The 24329-nt window shown below is 41.2% G+C and overlaps 1 protein-coding gene across 2 annotated transcripts in view; it reads left to right on the top strand.

Annotated features, from left to right (window-relative positions):
* The window catches only part of ST8SIA1 (ST8 alpha-N-acetyl-neuraminide alpha-2,8-sialyltransferase 1), a 187353-nt gene that overhangs the window by 46677 nt on the left and 116347 nt on the right, over positions 1-24329 (top strand). For both annotated transcript variants that reach the window (XM_069585585.1, XM_069585584.1), the window contains exon 2: positions 20828-20972. In XM_069585585.1, the coding sequence (XP_069441686.1) occupies positions 20828-20972 (145 nt within the window). The remainder of the gene's footprint in view (positions 1-20827; positions 20973-24329) is intronic.

Consider the following 24329-nt stretch of genomic DNA (forward strand, 5'->3'; position numbering starts at 1 on the left):
GCTTGATTTGATATAAAGAAAGAAAATGTAACTCTAACTCCAAGGAGAAATCACACATCCTTATGTCTCTCCCAAATACTTGTTCCTTTAACCATACATTTAATGGAAACTAGATGATGGTCGATTGAAGGTTGTTGACAACCTGAACGGCTGATATTCTGTGCTGAGTAAAGAGAGACCCATATGCTTTAGGCAAGCAGGTGGCACAGTTAATAGTCTAGTAAGAAAACTGAGAATCCCTGGTTTGTGTTGTTGCACAGAGTTCCATCCTGTGAAAGTGGGTCATAATGCAAAAAGCCAAAATTTTCCTCAGAAAATAATTTTGAACATGTTCAAATACCAGAATGATTATGCACTGAAATGCCAGGTGTGTGTGCCATAAACCATAGAAGAGACAGCCCTGGTCTGGAAGAATTTTAGGACTAATGCTCCAGTCCTGCACTGAAGGCAAAGCTGAGGTGAATCCAACAAATTTGACTCCTGGGCTTGAACTGCTAAAACTTACCACTTAGGTCATCTCATGTTTGTTGGTTCAGTTTCCTAGTTTAGACAAATCTGTATAGTTTGGAAGACTTACGTGGTTTCTATTACATTTGTCTCCTTTTCTACTAACTTCTTGCCATCTACATTTGTAATATCCTTTATTTTCTCACTTCTTATCTTTCACAGAAAATAATCTCAGACCTAGGTGTTATTGAAATAAGAAAATAGTGGTTCTGAAGAGAGATGTTTTTATTTTATTTTCAGCATAATGACTTACATGCATCATGAAACGATTATCACAATAAGTTTAGTGAGCATCCATCATCTCATAGCTACAACATTAAAGAAATAGAAAAAATTTTTGTCCTTATGATGAGAACTCTTAGGATTTAATCTTTTAACCTCTATATATAAACCTCTCTCTATATATGTGTTAATTATATTTATCGTGTTGTACATTATATTCCTTATATTTATTTATCTTGTAACTGGGATTTTGTACATTTTGAAGAACCTTCATCCAATTGCCCTTTCCCCACTCTGTCACCTCTGGAAATGAAAATCTGATCTCTTTTTCTGTGAGTTTTGTTTTTGAAGTATAATTGACCTACAACACTATGTTAGTTCCTGTTATACAACATAGTAATGTGATATTTCTATACATTTCAAATGCTCACCATGGTAAGTCTAGTTACCATCTGTCACTATACAAAGATATTACATAATTACCATCTTCCCCATACTGTACATTATTTTTAAAATTTTAGCTTTTATTGAAATATAGTTGATTTACAGTATTGTTTTACTTTCAGGTGTACAGCAAACTCAGCTACATATATATATACACGTATACACACACACTCACACACACATATATATATACACACACACACTCACACACACATATATATACACACACACTCACGCACACATATATATACACACACACACGTGTGTGTGCGTGCTCAGTTGCTTCAGTTGTGTCCAGCTCTCTGTGGCCCTATGGACTGTCTCCAGGCAAGAATTCTGGAGTGGGTGAAGTAGGTTGCCTCCAGGGGTCTTCCTGACCTAGGAATTGAACTCACACCTCTTATGTCTCCTGCATTGGTAGGAGGGTTCTTACCCTTTGTACCACCTTGGAAGCCCATATATATACATAAGTACATATACTTAAGATTCTTTTCCCTTATAGGTTATTATAAAATATTGAGTATAGTTTCCTGTGCTGTACAGTAGACCCTTATTGATAATCTGTTATATGTATAGCAGCCCCACACTGTACATTTCATACTGGTGGCATTTATTTTGTAACTATGAATCTGTACATCTTAATCTCCCTCACCTATTTCTCTCCTTTGCTGACCCCCTTTCCCTCTGGCAACCACCTGTTTGTTCTCCATATCTAGGAGTCTCTTTCTATTTAGTTACATTTGTTCATTTGTTTTTATATTCCATATATAATTGAAGTAATACAATATTTGTCTTTCTCTGTCTGACTGATTTCACTTTTTAGCATAATACATTCTAGGTCCATCCGTGTTCTCACTAATGACAAAATTTCATTTTTTATGGTGGAGTAATATTCCATTGTTGGAGAAGGAAATGGCAACCAGCTCTGGTATTATTATTGCCTGGTAAATCCCATGGACAGAGGGGCCTCATGGGCTATAGTCCATGAGGTTGCAAAAGAGCTGGATGTGACTTAGCCACTACACAACAATAATATTCTGTTATATATACACACTACATCTTCTTCATCCATTTATCCATCAATGAGCACTTAGTTGCTTCCATATCTTGGCTAAACCCTTGGCACCACTGGGCTCTGGGTATGAGAAACACTTCCTGCCCACACCTGAGGAGCTGGGCCTTCTGGGCCCCACTGCAGGCTCCAGGCTACGGCCTGAACCGACCTCAGGAGGGGAGAGGGGAGCTCCTTTGACAGATGAAGACATAGAGGCTCAGAGCTGAGTCACTTGCCTGAGGACACCCAGCCAAGGAAGAGCTGAGACTAAAGGACCGCTACAGAGAAGGGCCTGGCCCTACAGGGAAAATGTGGATGGATGAGGGAGCAAAGGAAAAATACATGATACCCAGAGTGGCAGCTACTCCCCAGATCTGTCCTGCCGCTATAACAGAACTGTAGTCGGATGCCACTCCCAGCCTCCCTTGCAGCTAGGTGTAACCATGGACTGAGTTCTCACTGGTGAAACCTAAGCAGAGGTGACATGTGCCAATACTGGGTCTGGGTGGGGGCTCTTCCACATTCCCTTCCCTTTCCCATGAGCTGGAGCATTGATCTGTGATACAGCTTTGGCCGCACCCAAGGTGAAGGCAGCGTAAGAAACAGAAAGAAAACAGAGTTTCCAAGTGATCCCATAGAAGTATCCAAAGAAATAAATTGTTTTCTCTTTTTAGATAGCTACTGTAGCTTGAGATCTTTTTGTTACAGCAACCACATCTATTTAACTCTCACTGACTCAAACTTTGCTTCTAGGAGAGCCAAGCCCTCCACTTTCCACCAGGAGACACTGTCCCCCCAGACAGTGGTTCTGGGCCAACAACACACACACTCACACTGTCTGAATGCTTAACATTTATAGCTTTCAGAATTAGTGTTTCCATTTTTCAGATAAACACCCAGGAGTGGAATTGCTGGATCATATAGTAGTTCAGGTTTTAACTTTTTGAGGAATCTCCATACTGTTTTCCATCGTAGCTGCGTCAGTTTACTTTCTCACCAACAGTGTACGAGGGATCCATTTTCTTCATATCATTGCCAACGCTTGTTATTTGTTGTCTCTTTGATGATAACCATTCTGACAGATGTGAGGTGATGTTTTATTGCAGTTTTGATTTGCATTTCTCTGATGATTAGTGACGTGGAGCATCTTTTCATGTGCTTGTTGGACATCTGTATGTCTTCTTTGGAAAAATGTCTGTTTAGGTCCTTTGCCTGTTTTTTAACTGGAATTTTTAATGTTGAGTTGTATGTGTCCTTTGTGTACTCTGGAATTCAACCCCTTATCAAATATATTTCTTGCAAATATTTTCTCCTCTTTAGTAGGCTGCCTTTTTGTTTCACTGTTAGTTTCCTTTGCTATGTAAAACATTTTTTTTTTAGTGTGATGAAGTTTCATTTCCTTAGTTTGGCTTTTGTTTCCTTTGTTTAAGGAAATATTGCTTAAGACTGAGACCGAAGTGCTTAGTGCCTGTGTTTTCCTCTAGTCATTTTTTGGTTTCAGGTATATATTTAAGTCTTTAATCCATTTGTAGCTTATTTTTTATATAGTGTGAGCAAATAGTCCAGTTTGATTCTTGTGCATGTAGCTGTTCAGTTTTCCCAACACCATTTAATGAAGAGGCTGTCTTTTTCCCATGGTTTATGCTTACCATCTTTGCCATAGACTAACTGACCAACCTAGATAGCATATTAAAAAGCAGAGACATTACTTTGCCAACAAAGGTCCTTCTAGTCAAGGCTATGGTTTTTCCAGTAGTCATGTATGGATGTGAGAGTTGGACTGAGAAGAAAGCTGAGTGCTGAAGAATTGATGCTTTTGAAGTGTGGTGTTGGAGAAGACTCTTGAGAGTCCCTTGGACTGCAAGGAGATCCAACCAGTCCATCTTAAAGGAGATCAGTCCTGGGTGTTCACTGGAAGGACTGATGCTGAAGCTGAAACTCCAATACTTTGGCTACCTCATGCAGAGTTAACTCATTGGAAAAGACCCTGCTGCTGGGAAAGATTGGAGGCAGGAGGAGAAGGGGACGACAGAGGATGAGATGGCTGGACGGCATCACCTACTCAAAGGATGTGAGTTTGGGTAAACTCTGGGAGTTGGTGATGGACAGGGAGGCCTGGCATGCTGCGATTCATGGGGTTGCAGAGTCGGACATGACTAGTGACTGAACTGAACTGAACTGAATTGATCATTTAAGTGTGGGTTTGTTTCTGAACTCTCTGTTCTGTTCCATAGATCTGTGTATCTGTTTTTCATCAATGTTATACTGTTTTGATTACTGTAGCTTTGTAGTATAGTTTGAAATCAGAGATACCTCCAGCTTTGTTCTCTTTTATCAAGACTGCTTTGCTATGTGGGGTCTTTTTTGTATTCCATGCAAATTTTATAATTGTTTGTTCTAGTTCTGTGAAAAACACCATTGGTGTTTTGATAGTGATTACATTGAGTCTGCAGATTGCATTCGGGTATATAGTCACTTTAGCATTATTAATTCTTCCAGTCCATGAACACAGTATATCTGTTACTTTGTGTCTTCAACTTCTTTTCATCAGTGTCTTACAGTTTTCCAAGTAAGTCTTTTATCTCCTTAGTTAGATTTATTCTCAAGTATTTTATTGTTTTTGATATGATTGTACATGGAATTTTTTCTTGATTTCTCGTTATGATAATTTATTTTAGTTATTAGAAATGCAATAAATTTTTGTTTATTGATTTTTTATCTTGCAACTTTGCTGAATTCCTTGATGAGTTCTATGAATTTTTTGGTGATGTCTTTAGGATTTTCTGTGTATAGTGTCATGTTATCTGCAAGCAGTGACAGTTGTACTTCTTCCTTTTTGATTTGGATTCCTGTGATTTTTTTCCCCTTGTCTAACTGTTGTAGCTAGGAACAAAAAGAGGGGGAAAATCAGAAAAAAAGTTTGTATAATAGATCTTCTCATACCTAAGTTTGATGTTAAATGATTACGAAAGGAGTCAAAGTTAGAGGGATTAATCAAGTGAAATTTCTCTGGATAAGAGAGAGAGAGGTGATGGAGAAAAGGCCAGTTTTTGGGTTCATTTCAGTTCAGTCGCTCAGTCATGTCTGGCTCTTCACAACCCCATGGACTGCAGCATGCCAGGCCTCCCTGTCTATCACTAACTCCCAGAATTTACTCAAACTCATTTCCATTGAGTTGGTGATGCCATCCAACCATCTCATCCTCTGTCGTCCCCTTCTCCTCTGGCCTTCAATCTTTCCCAGCATTGGGGTCTTTTCCAATGAGTCAGCTCTTTGCATCAGGTGGCCAAAGTATTGGAATTTCAGCTTCAACATCAGTCCTTCCAATAGTCTAGAGGAAATGATAGAATTGTATCCAGGGGAGAGATAGATATTGAAGTTTCTGTTGTGTGGCGACCCAGCCCCCTCCATTACAACTTCAGTAAAATCCAAATATTTATATGATTTTGGAGTTGCATTTATTCTTGACCATCTGTGGATGATGCCACAAGAAGTTTGGTGGTGAGGACAGATTCTGCTCCTTTCACTGGAGTAAAAGCCACATACACAATCTGACCTGATCCTCCTTCTCTGAACTCCTCTCCCCAACCCACAGTCTAGCTTCGTTGGTTTCCTTCATGTTCTTTGAACATATCAGGGTCACTCCTGCCTTGAGACTTTTGTACTTGTTTGTTCTTCCCAAGTGCTCTCCCTGGGATATCCTGGATATCTATATGACTTACTTTCCTCACCTCCGTCTGAGTAAACTCAGTTACCCAGTGAGGACTTACTTAGCCCCCTGCTGAAAATTACACCCCACCCCTTACCCACATACTTTATTTATCATTTGTTTATCTGCTCTGTTAGAATTTACAAGGGCAAAGTATTCCCACCTCTCCTTTTCCTAGCTCCCATTCTGGCTGTAGTGCCTGGAATAGCACTGGGCACATAGAAAATGCTCCATAAATATTTATTGAATGAATCAAATAATGAATGCTGGTCAAAGGAGTCTAGTCAGTTTCAGTTACCAAAAAAGCAAACATGTGATTCTCAGAGGATAATATTAGAGTTTTTCTAGTTGTATAGATATATAAGCATAAGTAAGAAGATTGCAGGTAAGCGCTTATTGAGATTCTTCCTGGAAAAATTTATGCTCTTCAGTTCAAATAATCATATATACTTGTTAAGCACATTACAGAACAAATATGTATTTGGGAAAACCAGATTATCTTTGAAATACTTGTTTTCCAAAAGTTCCTTTCTTAAAGTCTGCTCTGCCTGTGGTAGAGAAATGCAACTTACACGTGGCATAAATTGATTTCTCTTTGGAGTACTTTTTCCTTATTATGCAGTCATTTCAAATGTGAAGAATAAAATGCCGCTAAATAAAAGATTGCTTGCCATCTCAAGTAGTATGCAAGAGTTGTTTTTCCCTGTTTTTGTAGTCCTGGCAAATTATACAGAATATTAATCTTTGAGAAGCTGTTTTATTATAACTGTAGAAAAGATTACTGTAAGCAATAATCTCATGAAAGTAATTCTCCTCCACACCGTTCAAGAGCATTTTGCAGAGAAATAAGATGAATACAGATCTCTCCCCTATACTGAGGGGGAATTTTGAATCTCTTAGGTCAGGGATCTAAGCCATCTATGGGGCCGTGGTGTGGACAGAAGATGTGGTCTTTGCCACAGAGATGGTATTGTCACCACCTGCTCCCACATCTGCTGCAGGCAGGGCCCTGCTGTTCATTCACTTCAGAGCAACTTCTAGTGCTTATTCCAGATCCTGGACTCTCAGCAGTGACTCCTGATTTTTAAACTCACTCCAGAATGGGTAGTTTTAAGACACAGATTTCTTTATGTTAGGGCAGGAAAAAAAAAACTTCAGAGTGGTCCAAACTCTACCTGCCATAATCTCTGTGAAATCTGTGATTTACATATATAAAAAAACTTGTCTGATGTCTCTTAGGCCATTAGATTCTGCACTTAAAGAAAGGCCTTCTTTTATAGGAGTCTCTGTTTATCTTCTACTCTTAATGGAGTGAATATATAATTTATCATCCAAATAGGGACATGTTTGGGAATGGAAGGGGGATAACTATTAATATTTATATCTAGGAAGCAATCATAACCTCAGATCATGGGAAACAAGCAGAATGGTATGGTCCCTGACTGTTAAGGAGAATGAATACTTATGGAAAGCATATAATGTGCTAAGCATTTTATATGTATTACCCCACTTTCAAAACCATCCTCTGATGTGGTTATGTGCGCACATTTTTAGCAATGAAAATGTTAACCCAAGGAGTTAACATATACTAATCTAAAAGGAATTTTGTGAACTCAGTACAGTTTACAATAAGAACCATTGATTGAACAGAGGAAATGCATTAGATACACATTATGGCCAAAAGCCAAATGTTACAATCAATACTTGACTGAAGTCAGATAGCGTTAGAATAGAAGGAACTTTTTGGAGGCAAGATTAAAATCTGAAAACTAATCTAACATTTTAGAAGTCAAATTTTGAAAGTTTGACAGTGGTGAAGGAAACAGAATTTATTGGCACCATTCACTGATGGAGCAGTCCTGTGGACCCTGTGCTGCAGGCCTGCAATCCCAAAGACATGCTCACTTTGATCAGAGTAATGTTTGTTAGTGCACAGTGTAAGGAACTTTGGATTCACCCATCATCGAACCTTAAAAATCCTGGATCTGCTGCTAATGAAAATGTTTACTCACCTGTCAGTTCAGTTCAGTTCAGTTCGGTTCAGTCACTCAGTCGTGACCGACTCTTTGCGACCCCATGAATTGCAGCATGCCAGGCCTCCCTGTCCGTCACCATCTCCCAGAGTTCACTCAGACTCACCTTCATCGAGTCTGTGATGCCATCCAGCCATCTCATCCTCTGTCGTCCCCTTCTTCTCCTGCCCCCAATCCCTCCCAGCTGTAGCAACTATTTTGTCAGGCTTTTGTTTTTTGGTCTCCATAGACTAAAACTGGAAAGAATTGACTTCCTCAATTTGAATTTTGACAAGTGGTAACAAAATGTGCATTGAGGTGCTCTTGATTCTCTTATTTTTTTTTCTTTTCTTCCACTTGTAATTTATTCATCCAGTTGATCAACATATATTAAGCACTTATTTGGTGTAAGACAAAAGTCTTTGCCCTCAAGGAGTTTAAATTGTGGGACTTGTGGAGACAGACAATAAGTAAAACTATAGATAAAACGTATAATGTATAGGGACTTCCCTGGTGGTCCAGTGGCTAAGACACCATGCTCCAAGTGCAGAGGGGGCCTGGGTTCAATCCCTGTTCAGGAAACTAGATCCCACATGCTGCAACTAAGACCCAGTGCATATGTGCCACAGCTTTCCAATGGAGTATTACTCAGCCATTAAAAAGAATACATTTGAATCAGTTCTAATGAGGTGGATGAAACTGGAGCCTATTATACAGAGTGAAGTAAGTCAGAAAGAAAAACACCAATACAGTATACTAACGCATATATATGGAATTTAGAAAGATGGTAACGATAACCCTGTATGCAAGACAGCAAAAGAGACACAGATGTATAGAACAGTCTTTTGGACTCTGTGGGAGAGGGAGAGTGTGGGATGACTTGGGAGAATGGCATTGAAACATGTATAATATATAAGAAATGAATCGCCAGTCTAGGTTCAATGCAGGATACAGGATGCTTGGGGCTGGTACACTGGGATGACTCAGAGGGATGGTACGGGGAGGGAGGCTGGAGTGGGGTTCAGGATTGGGAACACGTGTACACCCGTGGTGGATTCATGTTGATGTATGGCAAAACCAATACAATATTGTAAAGTAATTAACCTCCAATTAAAATAAATAAATTTAAATAAAAAAAAAGACCCGGTGCAGCTAAGCACATAAATATTTTTTAAAAAGCATATAAATAGTATTAAGTGCTTTTAAGAAGAATAAAGCAATTAAGAAGGATATGAGGAATTCTCTATTATGACTGGGTCGTGATGATTTCTCATGATGTTTGTGGGGGTTTTTATTTTCATGAAATTTTTAGGGGCAGATTTGGCATTTAACAATCTTGCATATGAAGAGTTCCCAACTAGGGATTTTTTTCCCTGAACAACTCACTATCTAAATGTAATTTAAAAACTAAAAATCAAATATAGTTCTTAAAGGTTATTTTGTTTAATATTTTGAATGCTAGTATACCAACTAATTATACAAAGATTTGGATTTTCATGACATTTCAACTCTGTTATATTGTCTTATATTATGTAGAATTTTATAAATATTTATTGGCCAAAAAAATGCAATATTTTCTTTAAAGTTACCTTCTAGGCACACTTAATATTTCCTTTAACTGACAGTTTATTCGCTTCTGTAATCAATAATCCTTCATATGTATGTAAAATTAATCACTTTTGCAGTAAATTTATTATTGCAGCATTTTCCTCTTACAGTATTAAAGATACATTTATTTATACTTCGCCTGATGGATGGAATTTCAATATAGAAAGCACATAAGGAAATCCTCATTCCATTTACTCCTAGGTTGCTTATAGAATTTTAAATTACACACTCAGTTATAAACAGTCAACTTTTATGATATTTCCTGTTTGGGTTACTTCAATACCCTGTTTAGATATGATAATGAAGGGCATGATCACGCAAGCCTTTGTCACATACCTGTTCAGGAAGTCCAGAGATGGCATCAAATCAGATGTTTAGCTGAGTCTAAAGCTGAACTCTTTAGAGGTAGAACTCTTCTTCAAGTTTGCTTTCTCAAGTTCACTTCTTCCTCCGGAGGGGCACAATAGTGTCAGTCACTGGAGTGGGAGCCTCCCAACCTTCATCGTGTCCGGTGCCTAGAGCAATGAACATGGCATCTAAGAGATCTTAGCGGGGTTCATGTTGCTTTGTTGTTCAGTTGCTCAGCCGTGTCCGACTCTTTGCAACCGCATGGACTACAGTACACTAGGCTTCCCTGTCCTTCAGCTTCTCCTGGAGTTAGCTCAAACTCAAATCCATTGAGTTGATGATGCCATCCAGCCATCTCATCCTCTGTCGCCCCCTTCTCCTTTTGCCTTCAGTCTTTCCCAGCATCAAGGTATTTTCCAATCAGTTGGCTCTTCGCATCAGGTGGCCAAAGTATTGTAGCCTCAGCTTCAGCATTTGTCCTTCTAATGAATATCCAGAGTTGGTTTCTTTAGGATTGACTGGCTTAATCTCCTTGCTGTCCAAGGGACTCTCAAGAGGCTTCTCCAACACCACAGTTCAAAAGCATCAATTTGGTGCTCAGCTTTCTTTATGGTCCACCTCTCACGTCCATACATGACTTCTGGAAAAATCATACCTTTGTCAGTGAAGTGATGGCTCTTCTTTTAAATATGCTGTCTAGGTTTGTCATAACTTTTCTTCCAAGAAGCAAGCATGTTTTAATTTCATGGCTGCAGTGACTGGCTGCAGAGATTTTGGAGACCAAGAAAATAAAGTCTGTCACTGTTTCCATTTTTCCCCCATCTATTTGCCATGAAGGGATGCGATAGATGTCATGATCTTAGTTTTTTGAATGTTGAGTTTTAAGCCAGATTTTTCACTTTCCTCTTTCACCTTCATCAAGAGGCTCTTTAGTTCCTCTTCACTTTCTGCTATCAGTTCAGTTCAGTTGCTCAGTCATGTCTAACTATTTGCGACCCGATGAAGTACAGCACGCCAGGCCTCCCTGTCCATCACCATCTCCCGGAGTTCACTCAGACTCACGTCCTTTGAGTTGGTGATGCCATCCAGCCATCTCATCCTCTGTCGTCCCCTTCTCCTCCTGTCCCCAATCCCTCACAGCATCAGGGTCTTTTCCAATGAGTCAGCTCTTTGCATGAGGTGACCAAAGTACTGGAGTTGCAGCTTTAGCATCGGTCCTTCCAAAGAACACCTAGGACTGATCTCCTTTAGAATGGACTGGTTGGATCTTGCAGTCCAAGGGACTCTCAAGAGTCTTCTCCAGCACCACAGTCCACAAACATCAATTCTTCGGCGCTCAGCCTTCTTCACAGTCCAGCTCTCACATCCATACATGAATACTGGAAAAACCATAGCCTTGACTAGATGGACCTTTGTTGGCAAAGTAATGTCTCTGCTTTTCAATATGCTATCTAGGTTGGTCATAACATTCCATCCAAGGAGTAAGTGTCTTTTATTTTTTATTTTATTTTATTTTATTTTTTTGAGTTTAAAATAAAATTTATTTTTTATTTTATTTTATTTTTTAGTTTTTTATTTTTTAAATTTTAAAATCTTTAATTCGTACATGCGTTCCCAAACATGAACCCCCCTCCCACCTCCCTCCCCATAACATCTCTGGGTCATCCCCATGCACCAGCCCCAAGCATGCTGTATCCTGCGTCAGACATAGACTGGCAATTCAATTCTTACATGATAGTATACATGTTAGAATGCCATTCTCCCAAATCATCCCGCCCTCTCCCTCTCCCTCTGAGTCCAAAAGTCTGTTATACACATCTGTGTCTTTTTTCCTGTCTTGCATACAGGGTCGTCATTGCCATCTTCCTAAATTCCATATATATGTGTTAGTATACTGTATTGGTGTTTTTCTTTCTGGCTTACTTCACTCTGTATAATCGGCTCCAGTTTCATCCATCTCATCAGAACTGATTCAAATGAATTCTTTTTAATGGCTGAGTAATATTCCATTGTGTATATGTACCACAGCTTTCTTATCCATTCATCTGCTGATGGACATCTAGGTTGTTTCCATGTCCTGGCTATTATAAACAGTGCTGCGATGAACATTGGGGTACATGTGTCTCTTTCCATTCTGGTTTCCTTGGTGTGTATGCCCAGCAGTGGGATTGCTGGGTCATAAGGTAGTTCTATTTGCAATTTTTAAAGGAATCTCCACACTGTTCTCCATAGTGGCTGTACTAGTTTGCATTCCCACCAACAGTGTAGGAGGGTTCCCTTTTCTCCACACCCTCTCCAGCATTTATTGCTTGCAGATTTTTGGATCGCAGCCATTCTGACTGGTGTGAAGTGGTACCTCATTGTGGTTTTGATTTGCATTTCTCTAATAATCAGTGATGTTGAGCATCTTTTCATGTGTTTGTTAGCCATTCGTATGTCTTCTTTGGAGAAATGTCTATTTAGCGTCTTTTAATTTCATGCTGCAATCACCATCTGCAGTGATTTTGGAGCTCCCCAAAATAAAGTCTGACAGTTTCCCCTGTTTCCCCATCTATTTCCCATGAAGTGATGGGACCAGATTCCATGATCTTCGTTTTCTGAATGTTGAGCTTTAAGCCAACTTTTTCACTCTCCTCTTTCACTTTCATCAAGAGGCTTTTTAGTTCCCCTTCACTTTCTGCCATAAGGGTGGTGTCACCTGCATATCTGAGGTTATTGATATTTCCCCTGGCAGTCTTGATTCCAGCTTGTGTTTCTTCCAGTCCAGCGTTTCTCATGATGTACTCTGCATATAAGTTAAATAAGCAGGGTGACAATATAAAGCCTTGACTTACACCCTTTTCTATTTGGAACCAGTCTGTTGTTCCATGTCCAATTCTAACTGTTGCTTCCTGACCTGCATATAGGTTTCACAAGAGGCAGGTCATGTGGTCTGGTATTCCCTTCTCTTGAAGAATTTTCCACAGTTTATTGTGATCCACACAGTCAAATGCTTTGGCATAGTCAATAAAGCAGAAATAGATGTTTTTCTGGAACTCTCTTGCTTTTTCCATGATCCAGCAGATGTTGGCAATTTGATCTCTGGTTCCTTTGCCTTTTCTAAAACCAGCTTGAACATCTGGAAGTTCACGGTTCATATATTGCTGAAGCCCGGCTTGGAGAATTTTGAGCATTACTTTACTAGTGTGTGAGATGAGTGCAGTTGTGCGGTACTTTGAGCATTCTTTGGCATTGCCTTTCTTTGGGATTGGAATGAAAGCTGACCTTTTCCAGTCCTGTGGCCACTGCTGAGTTTTCCACATTTGCTGGCATATTGAGTGCAGCACTTTCACAGCATCATCTTCCAGGATTTGAAATAGCTCAATAGGAATTCCATCCCCTCCACTAGCTTTGTTCGTAGTGATGCTTTCTAAGGCCCACTTGACTTCATACTCCAGGATGTCTGGCTCTAGGTGAGTGACCACACTATTGTGATTATCTTGGTCACGAAGCTCTTTTTTGTACAGTTCTTCTGTGTATTCTTGCCACCTCTTCTTAATATCTTCTGCTTCTGTTAGGTCCATACCATTTCTGTCCTTTATCGAGCCCATCTTTGTGTGAAATGTTCCCTTGGTAGCTCTAATTTTCTTGAAGAGATCTCTAGTCTTTCCCATTCTATTGTTTTGCATTGTTTTGTATTGCTCTATTTCTTTGCATTGATCGCTGAGGAAGGCTTTCTTATCTCTTCTTACTATTCTTTGGAACTCTCCATTCAGATGCTTATATCTCCTTTTCTCCTTTGCTTTTCACTTCACTTCATCTCACAGCTATTTGTAAGGCCTTCCCAGACAGCCATTTCGCTTTTTTGCATTTCTTTTCCATGGGGATGGTCTTGATCCCTGTCTCCTGTACAGTGTCATGAACCTCCATCCATAGTTCATCAGGCACTCTATCTATCAGATCTAGTCCCTTAAATTTACTTCTCACTTCCACTGTATAATCATAAGGGATTTGATTTAGGTCATACCTGAATGGTCTAGTGGTTTTCCCTACTTTCTTCAATTTCAGTCTGAATTTGGCAATAAGGAGTTCATGATCTGAGCCACAGTCAGCTCTCGGTCTTGTTTTTGCTAACTCTGTAGAGCTTCTCCACCTATGGCTGCAAAGAATATAATCAATCTGATTTCGGTGTTGACCATCTGGTGATGTCCATGTGTAGAGTCTTCTCTTATGTTGTTGGAAGAGGGTGTTTGCTATGACCAGTGCGTTCTCTTGGCAGAACTCTATTAGCCTTTGCCCTGCTTCATTCCGTATTCCAAGGCCAAATCTGCCTGTTACTCCAGGTGTTTCTTGACTTCCTACTTTTGCATTCCAGTCCCCTATAATGAAAAAGACATCTTTTTTGGGTATTAGTTCTAAAAGGTCTTGTAGGTCTTCATAGAACCATTCAACTTCAGCTGCTTCAGCGTTACTGGTTGGGGCATAGACTTGGATTACTGTGATATTGAATGGTTTGCCTTGGAAATGAACAGAGATCATTCTGTCATTTTTGAGATTGCATCTAAGTACTGCATTTCGGACTCTTTTGTTGACCATGATGGCTACTCCATTTCTTCTAAGAGATTCTTGCCCACAGTAGTAGATATAATGGTCATCTGAGTTAAATTCACCCATTCCAGTCCATTTTAGTTCGCTGATTCCTAGAATGTCGACGTTCACTCTTGCCATCTCCTATTTGACCACTTCCAATTTGCCTTGATTCATGGACCTATCTTTCCAGGTTCCTATGCAATATTGCTCTTTACAGCATTGGATCTTGCTTCTATCTCCAGTCACATCCACAACCGGGTATTGTTTTTGCCTTGGCTCCATCCCTTCATTCCTTCTGGAGTTATTTCTCCACTGATCTCCAGTAGCATACTGGGGACCTACCGACCTGGGGAGTTCCTCTTTCAGTATCCTATCATTTTGCCTTTTCATACTGTTCTTGGGGTTCTCAAGGCAAGAATACTGAATTGGTTTGCCATTCCCTTCTCCAGTGGACCACATTCTGTCAGACCTCTCCACCATGACCCGCCCGTCTTGGGTGGCCCCATAGGGCATAGCTTAGTTTCACAGAGTTAGACCAGGCTGTGGTCCGTGTGATTAGATTGACTAGTTTTCTGTGATTATGGTTTCAGTGTGTCTGCCCTCTGATGTCCTTGCGACAGTTACCGTCTTACTTGGGTTTCTCTTACCTTGGACATGGAATATCTCTTCACGGCTGCTCCAGCAAAGCGCACCCGCTGCTCCTTACCTTGGACGAGGGGCATCTCCTCACCGCTGCCCCTCCTGACCTCTCGGCCCTCCTGCACCCATGCAGCCACCGCTCTTTGGACGTGGGGTTGCTCCTCTCGGGCGCTGCCCCTGACCTCTGTCATGGGGTAGCTCCTCCTGGCTGCCGCCCCTGGCCTCGGGTCGGGGGTAGGTCCTCTCAGCCACACTTCTGCAAGGTCCGTCGCAGGTGGTGTGCTTCTGCCGTGTGGTCCGTCGCAGTTTCTGCTATAACTGGGTGTTATTCACTGAGTGATTGGGTTTTCCCTCTTATTTGTCTGTTAGTCGCTCAGTCTTTCTGGCACAGTAAGCCAGTATGGTCCTTTTGGCTTTGTTGATATGCATGGCTTTCACTGGTAGGCGATGAGAACCCTAGTGAGTTTTTAGCATGTGGCTCCTAATTACTTAGCTTCACAAAGCAGCTATAGTGTCATGGGTAGGAGCTCTGCTGAAGCTTAAATTCAAATAATAAAAACCACTTGCGCTTTAACTCCAGTACTCACCTTACACTCAACTGGTAAAAATTAATAATCTGAAGATTTAAACTTGAACATTAAAATGGATTTACTTTTACCATTTTAACCCTGCGATTTTATTGCCTGCCATAAAAATTGGGCTTCCTAGGTGGCACTAGTGGTAAAGAACCGGCTTGCCAATGCAGGGGACATAAGAGACATAGGTTTGGTCCCTGGGTTATGAAGATCCCCTGGAGGAGGGCATGGCAACTCACTCCAGTATTCTTGCCTGGAGAATCCCATGGACAGAGGAGCCTGGTGGGCTATAGTCCAGAGAGTCGCAAAGAGTTGGACACGACTGAAGCAACTTTGCTTGTAGGCATAAGAGAAGCAAAGAATAGGCAGCATCAGTGCCAAGGATGAAAAAGGGGGTGGGAATAAAAATTGCTAAACATTCTAAAAGCTGGTATGTGTCTTCTCTCCAGGATCACCTGTAGGATGGCAGGAGGTGAAGCTCAACTTTCTTTTCCTCCAAACCTAGCAGTGTTAAGCAAGAGCTCAGTAAAAGTCGTTGCTACCACTACCCTGATTCCCAGTCCTGCTGCCGGGAGAACCCTCTCCACTTCTGCTTTTGCTTCTGTGGTTATATAGCCATATGGCTGGTGAGCTCGTGGGGCCCTTCTCAGGATTGGGGGAGTGAGCACACTTTTACGTTGTAGTCTCTTTTCAGTCACCCTCTAGACAAAGGGCCTGACAGACAGAAGATGCAGAGGCACTCGGGATGGAGGATAGAGGGAAAAGTTCATAAGTTTCTAGGAAAAACACTCCCATACTGCAAATGGTGCTATGATTATTATGAATTTGAATTCATAATTCTTTGTTGAATTTTTAAAAGTATTTATATGCATGTGATGCTTTCTATTTTTGTCCAGTGTTTGGTTTCCCTCCTCAAGGTATAGTTGCCCTGAGCATGATGATGCTGTAGGAAAAGGTGTGAATTTGAGTCCATCTAAACACACAATTTGATCGATAATTAAGCAAACATTTATTTACCTCATGAACTTGACTTGAGCAAATCTCTTGGACCAAGCTTCAGTTTCATCGTCTGTGAATTTAGGATAATGTAATCATCTCTATCTTAGTTTTTTATGAGGATGAAAAGAGGAAGTCAGTATAAAGTGATATGTAAGTGGCTGGGACACTTACATATCACTCTCTACTAATAAAGATTAAATGGGGTCTTATTATGTAGCTGGGACAAATTTTTCTTCTGAATTTTCTGTAGCACTTTGTGCTAAATGGCAAATTTAGCTTGGTTTGGAGGCTAGAGCTATGGTCTGGCTGAAAGTAAGTACCAGACATGAAGTGAAAAGACCTGGGAGCAAAGCCACACTCCACCTTGCTTTGCTAGTTATGTGCCCCAAGTTAAATTACTGAAAAAAAAAAAAATCCTAAAGCTTTGTAGCTCCAAGGTCACTCACTGTGAGAATTAAGTAGAGAAAGATCTAGGAAGGCACCTGGCATGTTTGGCTGGTGTTTAGAAAGCATTTCTTCAGGGAAGAGAAAGGTAAGGGTGAGTCAGAATGGTCCTGATAGGCAGCCTTGCAGAGAGGAAAAAGCATGTCCTGCAATCGCCCTAATACCGTTTTCTCAGATGTAAATTGGGACTAATAATAGTTAGTGATAGTTAGTCATGTCTGACTCTTTGAGACCGCATGGACTGTAGCCTGCCAGGCTCCTCTGTCCATGGAATTCTCCAGGCAAGAACACTGGAGTGGATTGCCATTTCCTTCTCCAGGGCATCTTCCTGACCCAGGGATTGAACCCAGGTCTCCTACATTGCAGGCAGAAACTTTACCTTCTGAGACACCAGGAAAGCCCATGTATTCCCTTAATTATCTCTTAGGAGCACTCTAAGAACTAAAAGGTATTCCATTTCTCATTATTTCCATTTAACCAGAAGAGGATTAAGGGCTCAAAACTTTCCTCACCTCACAGAGCTCAGTCATGCCTAAGATAATGCTCCTAATTTTTGTTTGTTATTTTAGTTTGTCATTGGCTGTGCTGGGTCTCGTTGCTGCGCGAGGGCTTTCTCTAGTTGCCCCTCTGCGGTGAGTGGGTGGCTACTCTAGCTGTGCATGGGCTTCTCTTGTTGGAGGGCACAGGCTCACTTTCCCCGAGGCATGTGGGATCTTACTTCCCAGATCAGGGATTGAACCCGTGTCCCTCGCATTGGCAGCTGGACTCTCAACTGCTGGACCACCAGGGAAGTCCGCAGTTCTCATTTTTAAAGACAGTCTTAAGCCATGTCTTGTTCTATGTTGACTGATGATCGTACCCAGGATGCTCTTTTGAGAAAATGAAGGCAGTTCACTGTAAAACTTTCCTGCCTCTGTTCAGGCTGCCTTTTGGGTAATGGAACACAGTAAGAATTATTGAACATGGGAGAGGCAAGAGAAGAGGGGCACTTGGGGGAAATGGGATGATGATGTAGGAGCAAGAGGGACACAGATGCTAGCAAATGTGAAAGAAGAAGGCCAGCTTCCCCAGACCCCAGTCCTGTCCTTTCTGTTGAAACCTTTGTGAAGTTCCCCTGGCGCCAACCAAAAAGCACCAGAGAAAGCACCAGGTGGCGGGAAGAACCCCGGACTATGATTCGGTTTATCTGTCTCCGCGTTGAGCTTGAACTTGGTCTACGTGCTGCACCTGTATGTCCTCGGGGGAATTCCCAAGAATAGTTTCTGAGACCATTTCTGAAGCCCAGTAACATTCCTGGGTTGTAGAGTTAGTAAGTTGCAGAACCAGGTTTTGAACCCAAGTACAGTTGCCCGCAAATCCTCATCCTCAGATTTTGCATCCAAGGATTCAACTGATGGGTGGATAGAAAGTTATCTGGAAAAATTAAAAATGCCAAAAGATCTAAAAAGCCAACTTGAATTTGCTGCACTCTGGTCACTATTTAATGGCATTTAATTGTCTTTATAACTATTTTCATAATGCTTGTATTGAATTAGGTATGATAAGTAATCTAGAGATGATTTAGGGTACAGGGCAAGAAGTGTGTAGGTTATCTGCAAACACTGTGCCATTGTATATAAGGAACTTGAGCATCCTTGGGGTTTGGTATTTAGGTTGGTTGTGGAACCGACCCTGTGAGACCAAGTATGATTTTATTATCTGCCATTTTTCAGCTCCAAGCTCGGGTACCCCTGGTGGCTAAAGATGTCTGAGCCAGCAAGTCTACTTGGGGGTGCCATTCAGAAGTGGTTTATGTCATCAGTTTATTTTATTGGTCCTTCTAGAAGTGGGACTGGGGAATAAGCTCTTTTATCCCTGAAAGCTCAGTGAGGAAACAGAGTTGGTTTCTGACAGGCTTTGAATTTGAGGAGAGGGTGAAGACTGGCTTGTAGAATAGTAGCCTCCATGTGAGGGACCAGCAGAGGAACAGCTGTGAGCCATCCCAGGAGGGTGGGTGGGGGAGATCCAGAAGACCCTGGTGTTTCAGAGAGAAAGGGGGTAAGGAAGGAGTGGGACTTCTCAGCTCCTTCCTGTGCTCAGCTGTGTCCCACCCTACTGAGAGGTCAGACAAAACAAGAACAGGAAAAGCTCACGAGATTTACCAGCTGGAATGCAGGTTGCTTCGTCAGTGCCTGAAATCACATCCCTCATCTCATTCAGTTTCTGTTTCCAGAGATTTCCCAGGGCTCGTTCTTGGATCATATCCTCAGTTTTTGGGGGGTTTACCCTTTTTAGGGTCGATATGTGTATTTCCTACTCTGTACAGTTCTCCTAAAGTCCCTGATCTCTGAAAGTCACCACTTGATGGTACATTACCATGAAGAGATGTTAGCCATCCAAGCCTTGGATATTTAAATCCATCAGTCTGCAATTACAATGACTATTTTTGCTTTCAGACACATTTCAGCTACATGTGAGAGCTGATATGTTTCTTTGTTTCTGTTTAGTTATATCAGTTTCAGGTGTAAGGTGTACAGCCTTATACTTCCGCATCTGTATACACTACAAATTGATCACCACCTCAAATCTAGTTACCATCCATCACCAGAGAGGTGACCGCCTTCACTCGTTTCACCCATCCCCCAGCCTCTTTTCCTTCTGGTAACCACTAATCTGATCTCTGTAACTCTGAGTTTGTTTTTGTTTTATTTTGGTTTTTCGTTTGTTTTTGTAGATTCCGCCTATGAATGAAATCAGTCTTTCTCTGTCTGACTTATGTCACTAAGCATAATACCTTCAAGGGTCATCCGTGTTGTTGCAGATGGCAGGATTTCGTTCTTTTTTATGACTGAGTAGTATTCTATGGTGTTCCACAACTTCTTTATCCATTCGTCCATCGATGGACACTTAAGTTGTTTTTATATCTTGGCTATTGTAAATACTGGAGAAGGAAATGACAACCCACTCCAATATTCTTGTCTGGGAAATCCCATGAACGGGGAACCTGGGGGGCTACAGTCCTGCAGTCCGTGGACCCACAAAGAATCGAACACGACTGAGCACGCACATGATTACATGATCGTTAATTCAGTTGACCCTTGAACAGTATGGGTTCGAACTGCCGTAAGGTTCACTTCTACATGGTTTTTTTTCCCAATAAACAATACATATAGTACCACACAATGTGAGGTTGGTTGAATCCATGGATGCAGAACTTCAGATATGGAGGGCTGACTGTGGGACTTCAGCATCTGTGGGTTTTAGTATCAGAGGCAGATCTTGGAACCAGTTCCCTGCAGATACCAAGGGACAACTTTAATGCTGTAGTGAACATCAGGAGTGCATATATCTTCTTTTCAAATTAGTGTTTTTGTGCACATGTGATAAATACCCAGAAGTGGAATAGCTGGGTCACATGGTAGTTCTAGTCTTAATTTTCTGAGGCATCGACATACTGTTTTCCAAAGTGGTTGCACCAATTTACAATCCTACCACCTGATGTCTGTTCTTCTGAAACTTTTTAAAACTTGAAATACTCCAGTCATGCATTCCGATGGCTGGAAGGGTGAATGAATAGTTGTCTAATCACCCTGGAGACACAGATGCTTTTGTGAGCTGGTGCTGAGGTAAGGCTGCACGTCTCTGTGGGAATGACAAGTGAATGAGTCTGCTGTTCACTTAACCTGCTGTTCTTTTCTCTCTCCATTTTCTCTCCTAGGAAACAGATGGAAGACTGCTGCGACCCCGCCCATCTCTTTGCTATGACTAAAATGAATTCCCCCATGGGGAAAAGCCTGTGGTACGATGGGGAGTTTTTATACTCATTCACCATTGACAATTCAACTTATTCTCTCTTCCCCCAGGTTAGTAAAGAGTTTACTGCCTTTCAATATAGTTTCTTACATGTCTTGATATCATAGCAAAGGGATCACTGACCTTTTCTTACTAATCAGATCTACTTCATCTTCTTTCTTCTAAAAAAAATTATTTATTTACTTAAGACTATGCTGGGCTTTTGTTGCTTTCTCTTGTTGCACATCACCAGCTCTAGGCATGCAGGCTTCAGCAGTTGTGGCTCACAGGCTTAGTTGCCCTGTGGCATCTTCCTGGACCAGGGATCAAACTTGTGTCCCCTGCCTTAGCAGGTGTATTCTTAACCACTGGACCATCAGAGAAGTCTGTATTCTCTTCTTAATTATAAATTCTTCCCTTTATAACTGTCATTTGTGTGTGTATGTGTGGGAAGAAGTCAAATGGTGTTTTGATACAGGGGCAGCAGTAGGATAGAATAGAATAACAGATTTCCTAGCACTTCTGATTTGAGTCATATGAGACTGAAGGAGGCAAGCAGAGAAGGAGGCGAGGTCAGGGAATTGTGAGGTTGGCTGTGGAATGATCTTGAAGATTTGCAATACTGGAATGTTTTCTTAAGGCTGGTATTGCTCTCGGGGAGCGGACCATATGGGACCATATGGTCAAAAGTTGCTTCTTAGAGCTTGTGAATCTTAACCCTGTGGTTAGATTACTGCTCTGAAGTGGAGGAGTGGTGGTGATGGAGAAAGAGTATCTGACCACTTTTGAAGTGGTCTAAATTAAGCTTTGCTCCCTTAATGTTTTCCTCTGTGGTTTTCCAAGCACTGAAATCAAATGTTTTTATTAAAATAGATCTGTGTAACAGTGGACTTTCTCAGTTGCTTAGTGGTAAAGAATCTGCCTGCAATGCAGAAGGCACAGGAGATACAGGTTTGCTACCTGGGTTGGGAAGATCCCCTGGAGGAGGGCATGACAACCCACTCTAGTATTCTTGCCTGGAAAATCCCATGGACAGAGAAGCCTGGTGGGCTACAGTCTATGGGGCTGCAGAGTTAGACACAACTGAGGCAACTTCTTGAGAAACCTATATGCAGGTCAGGAAGCAACAGTTAGAACTGGACATGGAACAACAAACTGGTTCCAAATAGGAAAAGGAGTACGTCAAGGGTGTATATTGTCACCCTGCTATTTAACTTCTATGCAGAGTACATCATGAGAAATGCTGGGCTGGAAGAAGCACAAGCTGGAATCAAGATTGCCAGGAGAAATATCAGTAACCTCAGATATGCAGATGACACCATCCTTATGGCAGAAAGCAAAGAAGAACTAAAGAGCCTCTTGATGAAAATGAAAGAGGAGAGTGAAAAAGTTGGCTTAAAGCTCAACATTCAGAAAACTAAGATCATGGCATCCAGTCCCATCACTTCATGGGAAATAGATGGGGAAACAGTGGAAACAGTCTCAGACTTTATTTTTCTGGGCTCCAAAATCACTGCAGATGGTGACTGCAGCCATGAAATTAAAAGACGCTTGCTCCTTGGAAGGAAAGTTATAACCAATCTAGATAGCATATTGAAAAGCAGAGACATTACTTTGCCAACAAAGGTCTGTCTAGTCAAGGCTATGGTTTTTCCTGTGGTCATGTATGGATGTGAGAGTTGGACTGTGAAGAAAGCTGAGCACCGAAGAATTGATGCTTTTGAACTGTGGTGTTGGAGAAGACTCTTGAGAGTCCCTTGGACTGCAAGGAGATCCAACCAGTCCATTCTGAAGGAGATAAGCCCTGGGATTTCTTTGGAAGGAATGATGCTAAAGCTGAAACTCCAGTACTTTGGCCACCTCATGAGAAGAGTTGACTCATTAGAAAAGACTCTGATGCTGTGAGGGATTGGGGGCAGGATGAGAAGGGGACAACATAGGATGAGATGGCTGGATGGCATCACCAACTCGATGGGCATGAGTTTGAGTGAACTCCAGGAGTTGGTGATGGACAGGGAGGCCTGGCATGCTGCAATTCATGGGGTTGCAAAGAGTCGGACACGACTGAGCGACTGAACTGAACTGAACTGAAGCAACTTAGCACAGCACAGAGCATCTATAGGCAAGTGAAGGGGAAAGAAAGGAAATCCTTATTTCTAGGGAGCCCTAGAAATCATTAGGTGAATGGTGGAGTAGGAGTCGTAGGTGGCTCCTGAAATTACTTAGAACAAGAAGTTACTGCCATAATCGTGGTTTAGAGATTAGAAAAACACAGTGGCCACTGCCATTAGCAGAAACTGGCCTCAGGAAGTTGTTTCAACTCACCTCCTCCCTCCAGACCTTCCTCCAGTGCATCTAATGGGTAAGATTAATTTGCATCCAGAACACTAGTTGCAGAGAATCCAAGAGGGGCAGTTTTCTTTAAAGCAGTGCAGCTTTAGCAGGAAGCTAGAAAAAGAGTGGAATTGAGGATGAGTAAGCCAATCTGCAGTATCTTCTTTGTGCAAAAACTGATACCAACTTGCTATGAAATAAAGATGAGATAAGGAAGCAATCTCCTTTAACAGCTCATCAAATAGAAAAATATTTGAAGAAATCCAAAGTAGAATTTTATAGATGAAGGCTTTCAGTCATACTGACTGACCCTGTGCTAGGAAATAGATTTGAAGAAAAGAAATGATTAAAGAAATACAAACTAACCTCCCATCTTATCTGTAAGTTGCAGCAGTCAGATAGCAGGAAATATTGTCCTTTTCAAGTGCATGTGCATGAATTCTGTGTCTCTCCCTGCCAGCTGGGAGATCAAGGAACCGTCCCTGAATAATAAAGGAAAAGTGCTTTTTTTCTTAGAAAGCATTAAGCCATTTTGTCACTGTGTGTGCGCAGTCATTCCAAAGGCCTGAACCAGTTCAATGGGTGGACTTGGAAAAAAAAAAAAGTTACATATATATTCTTCTGATGAGATTCTGAAATGACTAATTAATTTATAGAAACCCTGGAAAATCAGTTTGCAGCAACACAAAAGGTATATATCCCTGGGCCCTCTTATTTCTTAGTGAAAGAGTTCTAGTTTGTTATCAGGAAGCTAAATTGTCAGTTAATTGTTAGGCTTCATTCATGCTCCTGGTGGGAAGAAAGTGGCATGTGCTCATTAGGCAGAAATGCAGGTGAGTGAGCTGGGCTCCATGTTGTCAATTGAGTATAACATCTCTCCTTTCCCTGTATTTCAGCAAAATAATGCTAAATCACTCCTTCTCTAACTGAGATGTATAGCTTTATATTACACTTTTAATTATATATTTTAATGTATTTATTTTAATTATGTATTATACATCTCCCCTAAAGGCTCAATATAAGTTAGCCATCGTTATTATTGGTATTATTCCTTTGCCCATTTTTATCCACTGCTTTTATTGTTGTTGCCGAGA

The sequence above is a fragment of the Ovis canadensis genome, chromosome 3 (genome assembly GCF_042477335.2).
Source record: "Ovis canadensis isolate MfBH-ARS-UI-01 breed Bighorn chromosome 3, ARS-UI_OviCan_v2, whole genome shotgun sequence".
Lineage (NCBI taxonomy): Eukaryota > Metazoa > Chordata > Mammalia > Artiodactyla > Bovidae > Ovis > Ovis canadensis.